This window comes from Fukomys damarensis, unplaced genomic scaffold (genome assembly GCF_012274545.1).
Source record: "Fukomys damarensis isolate Sample0158 unplaced genomic scaffold, DMR_v1.0_HiC HiC_scaffold_34, whole genome shotgun sequence".
NCBI lineage: Eukaryota > Metazoa > Chordata > Mammalia > Rodentia > Bathyergidae > Fukomys > Fukomys damarensis.
In genome coordinates this window covers 10,644,641-10,654,130 of record NW_022900946.1, presented here as the reverse complement: position 1 = coordinate 10,654,130, position 9,490 = coordinate 10,644,641, and the positions used below count along the sequence as shown (strand labels likewise).

Sequence of the window (9,490 nt, the reverse complement as noted above, 5' to 3'; positions counted from 1 at the left end):
AAAAAAAAAAAAAAAAAAAGTAGATATTGCACGCCATGTTCATAGCAGCATTATTCTAAATAACTATCCAACAACAAATGAATGGATATATAAAACGTGGTATATCTACATAGTAGAATATTGTTCAGTTTTAAACAGAAAGCGGATTCAGACACATGCTATAGCACAGATGAACTCTCAAGGACACTGTGACAAGAGAAATAAGCCAATCACAAACACTGTATGATTTCACTTATATGAGATATTCAACTAGTTAAGTTCATAGAAAGCAGAACAGTGGTTGCCAGGGTTGGGGAGAGAGAACTATTTAATGGACAGAGTAACAGCCCTTCCTCATGAAAACAGTTCTACAGATAGATGAGGGTGATGGTTGCAAAGTAATGTGAATGTATTTAATGCCACTGAACTGTACACTTTAAAACAGCCTTAAGATGACAGATTTTGTGTTACCTGTATTTTACCACAATTATAATAACAAGTCTTAAAAATGTGTTAACTTTCTGGAGTCAGTAAAGCCTCACTTTCTGCATTTCAAAAAAAAAAAAAATGTGTTAACAATGACAGACTACTCCCAGGGTTCAACCCAATGGCCATGCCTCAGTCTTTACTCTTACTTCTCAAGAGCTCCAACACGACTGACCACCCTTTCATCATACATGCTGTGCCCCTGGCTGTATGTCCCTGGGACCTTCTGGCCCATTTGTCCTGCCTCTGCCTTTCAACTAAACTGCAGTCCTCAGTACTCTACGTAAGGTCCTCTTCCCATTCCTTGTGCATGCTGCAGATGCTATGAGACAGTTCCCATTTTTCTGTTGATGACAACCATGCCTGGCTCTTACCTCTCCCCTAGAGTGACAAATCTGTCCCAAAGATCCCTAAAACCTCATCACTTCAAAAACACAGAATGCAACATCATTTCCACTAAAGGGGAACAGTACCATCGTGGTGCCCCAATGACCCCCTCCCACAAACCAAAAGGCCACACCTAAGGAGAAGGGAGGTAGAGGCTGCCTCAGGCCAACCCCCGTTCACTCCTGCGAGGCTGTCCAGAGACATTTCCTTATGACCTCCAGGTTTCCAGTTCCAAGCAGGTGTGGGGATTGTTTTCCAACGCTACCCTTCATAGAGCTGCCTGATACAAAAGCACTGAACTGCAGTATAGATTTCATACCTCAGTAATGGGATAAATACCCAACAATCTATCTGGTTCCTTTTGTTTCAGTGTTTCATTTCTTTTTTGTTTGTTTTGTTTTTTTAAGACAGGGTCTCACTATGTAGTTGAGACTGACCTGGAACTCACTGCGTTGCCCAGGCTGGTTTAGAACTCACAGTGATCCTCCTGCCTCAGCCTCCCGAGTGCTGGGGTTAAAGGCGTGGACCCCCACGCCTGGCATCAGTGTTTCTTTTTTGATGCAGGGACAAGGACTACTGGCTTGCTTTGCTAATCTTCCTTTCTCTAGGTAGACAGTAAATTGTCTAAATCTGAAAGTGGCTCACTGTACTTTTACTGAAGTCATCAGGCATGGTCCTGCCTTAAATTCGTTAGTGCCTGACTGACATCCACCATCCCCAATCCACTCTGATCGCCCCCCAATCCATGTCTGCTACCAGCATCACTCAGCCCACCCCATCCACGTGCACTGACTACAGTCTACCCAGCTGTTCAAATTTCTAGCTGGAGCATCTTCCTTCTCCCTTCCTCTTTCATCACACAAGCACCCACTCATAAATTTCATTCATTCTACTTTCCAGGTCTCTACAGAGTCTATCTACACTGCTAACCTTTCCGTTCCTGGTCATCGATATCTCTAGGGTGGTTACCTGACAGCTTAACCAGTCTTACTCCAATCTACTCTTTATACAAAAACCAGGGTGATGCACTGAGAAGGCACATATGATGCCACCCTAATCAGCCAGATTATATGTTTTGCACTTCGTGGCATTAAGACATGGCAACCTCAGCCGGGCGTGGTGGCACAGCCTGTAATCCCAGCACTCGGGAGGCTGAGGAAGGAGGATCGCTGTGAGTTTGAAACCAGCCTGGGCTACTAGTGAGTTCCAGGGCAGTCTCAACGTGAGACCCTGTCTCAAAAAAACAAACAAACAAAAGACATGGCAACCTTTGTTAATGGGCAGTAAAGCTCAGGGACATACCACCCGAATGATCACCAAGAATAAGTTCTTCAGTTGTTGTGGCGGTACTGGGGATCGAACCCCAAGCCTAGCATATGTTAGGCAAGCCCTACTGTTGAGCCACAGCCCCAGGCCCAACAATATATTCTTCGAGAGAGCTTCCACAAAGTGGACACTGGCCAAGCAGTGAGACTCCTGACAGACTCACTTTGCTGGCTATGTCTAACGCTTGAATTTAACCTTCTTTTCTTTTTTTCTGGTGCCGGGGATCGAACTCAGGACCTTGCCCTTGCAAAGCAGGCAGCAGAACCACTGAGCTAAATCCCTGGCCCTAACCTTCTCTTTTTTACTCCAGGCTTTTCAACCAATTCATTTTTTTTCTATGATAGAAAACTATTCATTAAATTGAATCCAATATACGATCTGGAATGCACAGAAAGGAATAAATGTATTGCTGCTCCTTACCCAAAGGCACATAGCACATTACCTGTTCTTTAGCATGTTTCTGTTGCTCTCTTCTTTTGCGTTCTTCTTCATCTACTTTGCTGATAGCTATATATCGCTCCTTCTAAAAGACCAAAGCAAATAAGCAATTTTCTGCAAGCAACTTGACCTGACAGTCAGAATTCTATGCCCATTAAAAATAATTTTTTAAAAAACTGTAATTTTTACCACTGCAGTCTCTCAAGGGCCAAGTCCAATAGAAAATATTTCAAAATACCACTAAAGTTGAGATGTGCATCGCAAATCAAAATTGTCTCTACATTTCCATAATACTTCTCCATGGTTTATTAATTCTAACAAATGCAAATTAAAAGTATCAATAGGCTGTGAGGATAAAACATTTGATTCTCTTTCTTTCTTTCTCTCTCTCCCTGTCGTGTACTGGGGGGTTAATCCAGGGCCTCTGCACTGAGATACATCCCCAGCTCATTCTTAAATTTTTTATTGTGAGACAAGATCTCACTGAGTTGATTAAATTGCCATGGTTGGGCTAGTAATCCCCCTGCCTCAGCCTCCTCGAGTGCAGGAATTATCAGTATGTACCACCATGCCTGGTTATGAATTTTTAAATAAACAATTTTAAAGTAAAATCTCTGCATCATATTTTGTGGACATGAGGAAAAAAAAAAACCTGGATTTTCTTCTGGTTATGTGCCTTCTTTCTCATATATTGTATTTTGTATCCATTCTCACACCACAAAGCCTTCTATGTCAAAGTACGAGGCTTACATAACAAAATTATTTTTATGTTACACAAGCTCTGATTTGATGCTTGACTTCAGAGCAATAACCAAATTCAAAACTTCTGTAATTCTGCGAAAGGAACCTTCCGCCATGACCAGTCACAGCCCCATCAGTACACTTCGGGAACGTGTGACAGCAGCTAAGCTGAAGACTCAGACTCAGAATTTCCTTTTCCCCGCCAATACAACATGAAGCCAGTATGCTCACGGATAGCGTTACAGTTTTCTAACGCAGGAAGAATGTGAACAAACACTTGTATGCTTTCAAGTTTGTAAAGCATGTTACCCACTGGATCACCAGGAAACAGCTGTGCAATAGCAGATGAATCATCGTCATGCTCAATCCCAACGTACAAACGAGGAAGATGGGTTTAGAGAGGTTAAAGGACCCGTGTAAGCTTATCAGTTCACAGACAGTAGCCAAGGTGTAAGCTTTGATTTCCAACACAACAGTGTAGCATGGTATCCGTTTAATGTTAGCCCAGAATACTTCTTGGGGTTACCTTTTCAGTTTCTAAAGTCTCAATGTGAATGCCTTTGGGATACCTAAAAAAAAAAAAAAAAAAAGGAAAGCACGGCATCAGTAGATAAGTCAATGACAGCTGAAACCCAAAGTACTTTAAAAACAACTACACAGCTATAAACTAAGTAAGTTTTACCAATTTAAAATAGAGCTAAGCACAGTGGCACACACCTGTAATCATACCACTTGGGATTCAGAGGCCAGCTTGCACTACATGATAAGCTCAAGGCCAGCCTGAACTACACAGCAAGACCCTGCCTCAGAAAAAAAAAAAAAAAGAAAGAAAAAAGAAAAAAAGAAAAATCCAAACATAACACAAAAATATGAAACAGGCTGGGGATGTAGCTCAGTGGTAGAATGAATACCTAGCATGCACAAGACCCTGTGTTCATTTCCCAGTAATTCAAAAGGAAAAAAAAAGGAAATATCACCATTATAGTAAACGCTTAAAATAAGCCTATGTTGTAACATTCAGCTGCCAAACATCTCTCAAACCTTGTGCTTAAATACAAAGGAATATATTAATCTCAAACTAATTTTTTAAAGCATTTTCTAAAATGTACTGCATCTTTTTTACGACTTTTACTTTTACTGGGCATGCCTATAATCCCAGTACTCAGGAGGCTGAGACAGGACTGCTGAAAGTTCGAGCCAGGCTGAACTACACAGCCAGACTCTGTCTCAGAGAACCAAAGAAATATAAAATTTTTCTTAGAACATGTTTGCAGTACATGATTACACTCACAGTGCGGAGTTGGCACACATACATCTTAATTTCTTTTACACCCCCTTCCCCTACCCTTTCCACTCTGTTTTTCTATCTCCTAGTCCCCTTCCTAATTGCAAAACATGTACTGCATCTCTTAATACAGTCAATTTGTTGCCGCATGGTCAAATTTTGCTTACTGATATAACAATGCCTATTTCTTAACTGAAGCTTTAAAGGTCATTAGGCTGCACAGGGCATATGAAGGGAAAGTCCAAGGTGACTGATGGCACTTTGTATCAGCCAAGGAGAGTGATACGAGCACACAGGGAGTAAGGTGCAAGGATAACACAACAAAAAGGGGGCCTGGGCAAGCTAGACAATGACCCTTTCCTGATTTGTTCAAAATACATTCCCAGTATGCATGTCAGATTCTAATAGAAGAAAATGCAACTCAAGAGTCAAATGCAGATGCCCCTCCATCTAATGTTCAATGCTATGGGTTTCTATTTTTCTGGTACTCAGGATTGAATCCATGGCTTGCATGTGCTAGGCAAGCACTCTACCATTAAGCTATGTCCCTAATCTTTTATTTCACTTATATTCTGACAAAGGATCAAAGTCACTGAGACTGGCCTCAGACTTACCATCCTGCCCCTACCTCCCAAGTAGCTGGGATTACAGGTGTGCACCATAACACCCCATCTGAAGTTCAACTTCTGAGTTAAGAGAGTCAGACAAACCAAGGGAAACCCAAGAAGAAACATGCATGAAATCCTGGGTATTATTTCAGGAGATCTACAGATGTTTTGAAACCAGTCATAGTCTAAGCCAAAGTTAAGAACCCCGGCTTTTGAAAAAGAATACATCTGAGTATTTTTAGGTCTTAAAACTAAATCTTTAACATATACCTTCAAAAAACAAAAACAACCAGAGCTTAATGGATGAGATCAGAAAGATAATTAATCAATATTTCAATATGCCTTAAAGCATTTATTAAGAAATAATGACAAAGAAAATAAATTAAGTGGATATTCAACTTTGGAAAAGAGGGAGAACTTGTTATGGTCAAATTACTAAGAACTGCAAAATTACAAAAAGGAAATGACAATTAAGAGATTATATTTAGTCTTTAAATCCTGGGTCCCTCACAGAGCTTTAACACAAACACTTACTTCCAGCTCAAGGTCTGATAAATTAATTTTCTTTGGAACCTACAAAACAAAAGAAAAAGTATTCATTTTTGTGCCCATTAAAAGTAAACCTTGGGGGCCAGGGATTTAGCTCAGTGGTTCGGTGGCCTGCCTTGCAAGCACAAGGACCCGAGTTCAATCCCCAGTACAAAAAAAAAAAAAAGAAAAGTAAACCTTGGGCCACGGATTTAGCTCAAGAGATTAAGCCGCCTGCCTTCCAGGTATAAGGACCCAAATTTGATCTCCAGTACCAAAAGAAAAAAAAAAGTAAACCTTAACTGATCAAACAATGTTTGGGAAAGATTTAATTGTAAAAAGAGTTCATTAGAACACACACGGGACATACAAACAAAACTAGGTAGCATTTTTGAGGTGGGAGGATTCCTGATATCTTTACCAACAATTTTAATATTCTTATTTTCCTTTTACAGAAGAGGCAGATTTTACTGAATCAAAATATTACTTCTTGTAGCTACATGCAGACAGTTTTAAGTAGACAGATGCATTAACCCAATTTGTGAAACCTGTCACAAAGTAAATGGAAAGATGTTAAAGGGATGACTTTTTGAAATGCTGATTTTTTTTTTTAATGACAGAAGTTAAAAGGACAGGCATCCTTCTTTTCTGAAGGCTTTATGTGTTAAACACTCCTACAGGCCAAGGTAATTATACCACTCTTGGGGACAACTTAAAAGTGAAAGTTGTACAACAGTTTTCCTTCTTCAGGGACAGAGCGAAACATTCATTCAGTGTCTCAACATACAATTGCCCTACTGTGTTAATGCTAAAGTTAGTGCATAAATCTTGGGAACATATCTATAACAGGAAGACTATTTATAGTGATGTTTTAAAAAGATCAAATGCATGAAATGCCACAAATCACCTAAGTGAAAATATGCAGGACAACTAACCCGGTGCATGGCTCTAAATCCAAGGTCGTGTCTTCTTCATTCTGTAATAAATCTTCTATTTTCTCTCTAAAGAATTAGAATAAGACCACAACCATGAGAACTTGAAGGAATGAACTAACAAAATAATCACACTCAAAGCCGGGCGTGGTAGTACACACCTATAATCCCAGCACTCGGGAGGCTAAAGCAGGAGGATCACTGTGAGTTCGAGACCAGCCTGGGCTACATAGTGAGCTCCAGGTCAGTCTTGACTACATAGTGAGACCGTCTCAAAAAACAAAACAAAACAAAAAAATCATACTCAAAAGCAGTCTGAATACATGAATATGTGTGTGTGCAGTATATACTTAGTTTTGGTTTGTTTGCTTTTTAGGGCTAGGGACTGAACCCATAGCTTTCTCACTGAGTTCTATCTCTAGCCCTTTTTAGTACATTTTTTTTTCTTTTTCTTTTTTTTTTGCTACCGGGGATCGAACTCGGGCCCTTGCATTTGCAAGGCAGGCGGTGGAACCACCGAGCCAAATTCCCGGCCCTGGCCCTTTTTCATTATTTACTGTGAGACACAGTTTCACTAAACTGCTAAACTACCCAGACTGGGTTCAAATCTGTAATCCTCCTGCTTCAGCCTCCCAGAGGGCTGGAATTATAGGCATGCATGACCGTGACCAGAAAGAACATATATTTCTTATGTATGTAGTTCTTAGTTCAGCACATGTAGAACAGTAACAGTACATGCTGCCCAACCATGTTCTAACTTTAGTTCAAAAACATAAAAGAAAAAAGCTTTATTTTGGTATAGGATTTAGATAGGATTATTGTTGCTGTTAATGAATTAGTAACAACTTCTCAAGGATTCACCTATTCTACGGATTTAACTTTTTAGTTTCCTAGTAAAGCAATTAATACTGGTCACTAAACTCAGCAGGACCAGCACTCCTCCAATGGCATGTTTGCTTGTCATGGCAAGAGCAAAAAGAACCCAAGCAAACTTATGTGGGGCAGACTGGAAGGGTCTGACCCATGGACACCGCTGTGCGGCGCACTTCTGAGGGCTCTCGCCCAGTGACCTGGAGCAAATCCAGGTATGGGACTCATGACCACAATTTGCTGTGGCTGCACAAACCCAGATGTGCTGCACTGAGATCTTGCTGTTCGTGACATCACATCTATGCGAGTACTGTGAGCGGCACAGATATGAGCCGCAGACATCGACCTGGCCCCGATTCACGTTGGTTTGGATGTAGGAACTTACACTACTTGGTCAATAAACTTCTTCTGATCCTCAGGAATTGTCACAGGACATTTTGAAGTGTTAGGAGACACATACGCCAGAGCTCCTGCACCATTGGCCTGAGAACGTTTTTCATCATAATGCTCTCTCAACTGTCTCTCCTCTTCCTGATTTAAATATGGAATTCCTATACAGAATTTAAAAAGAATGCGTAAGCAGAAGTAATTGTTTCACATAAAAATTTTTAAACAAACTGAACAGTATAATACTCAGGAAAAACATTTATCTACATTTCAGGAAATCAACAGAGAAAGCAAGTGATTTTGTAATATGTTTGTTCATTCGTTTTTCTTTCAGCAAATACATATTCGGCTCTTATGCTGTGTGCCAAGTATTGCAGAGGCACTGGGCAGCTGAAGGCGAACAAGCAGACACAGCCTCCTCTGTAGACAGGGGAACTACTTTTGACTAGATGATCAGAAAAAGCCACTATCAGGGAAATCCCGAAAAAACAAAAGCCAGAGAAGTAAACAAGTATAAATAGCAGAAGGTGGAAATGGCTCGGACCATTCCAAAAACAGCAAAAAAGCTGCTGTGATCAGAGCACAGTGCACAAAAGGGAAATGGTCTGACACCAGGTTGGAGAGCTGGAAAGGATGGGGCAAGATTAGTATATCTCTTGGGCCCTGGTAGGAAATTTATTTTTTCTGAGAGCACTGGGACCTCATCAGAAGATGTTAAACAAGATGAGAACATTATCTGATTCATGTTTAAAAAGCAACGTTGACTGCTGTGGGAATAGAAGTAGGAAGACCAATTAGGAGCAACTGTCCAGGGAAGAGACATCACCTCTGACCAGACATTGGCAAACTTTTTCCTAAAGGGACAGACAGTAACCGTTTCATGGTTACTTATAAGATGTCTGTCCTAGGACTCGATCCTGCACTGTAGCAGCCATGTACAACATGGACATTGACAGGCCTGGCTGTGATCCACTAAGGTTTCTTCACAAAACAGAAAGAAGGGGCAGGTCATCATTTGTGACCCTGGCTTACAGAGTAGAAGGAGAAAGTGATTTTCAAGTAGGATAGGGACACCTTACTGATACAGTGGAGGCAAGGCAAAAAGGAAAAGGCAAAATCAAGAATAAAAGTTACCCAGTTTAAGAAATTGAAAAAAAAAAAAAAACTGAGGAGGAAAACAAGTAGGATGGAAGTGGAAAGTTACTGTCTGACATTAAATCACCTAAACACATATGAATTACATCTCAAGAGCAATGTGATGTGATATAAATTTACTTATCAAGATATGTACGATGTTGAAAACCATGGGACATAGCAAACTTTCTCAAATGACAGAAACCAAAAAAAAAACATGGGCCAGGGATTTAGCTCAGTGGTTCTGCTACCTGCCTTGCAAGCGTAAGGACCTGAGTTCGATTGCCAATACCCACCCCCACAAAAAAAGGAAAAGAAAGAGAAAAACACCATCTGACAATACAATGTTTGAAGCAAGAATCCTCAATAGATGCAAAAAATAATTGAAA

At 40.5% G+C, this 9,490-nt stretch overlaps 1 protein-coding gene across 2 annotated transcripts in view; it reads right to left on the bottom strand.

Moving 5' to 3' along the window:
- Parn (poly(A)-specific ribonuclease) overlaps positions 1-9,490 on the bottom strand; it is a 153,888-nt gene that overhangs the window by 131,567 nt on the left and 12,831 nt on the right. For both annotated transcript variants that reach the window (XM_010610023.3, XM_010610022.3), the window contains exons 7-11: positions 7,966-8,131; positions 6,714-6,779; positions 5,785-5,823; positions 3,884-3,926; positions 2,621-2,701 (exon numbers count right to left, since the gene is read on the bottom strand). In XM_010610023.3, coding sequence (XP_010608325.1) covers positions 2,621-2,701; positions 3,884-3,926; positions 5,785-5,823; positions 6,714-6,779; positions 7,966-8,131 — 395 coding nt within the window. The remainder of the gene's footprint in view (positions 1-2,620; positions 2,702-3,883; positions 3,927-5,784; positions 5,824-6,713; positions 6,780-7,965; positions 8,132-9,490) is intronic.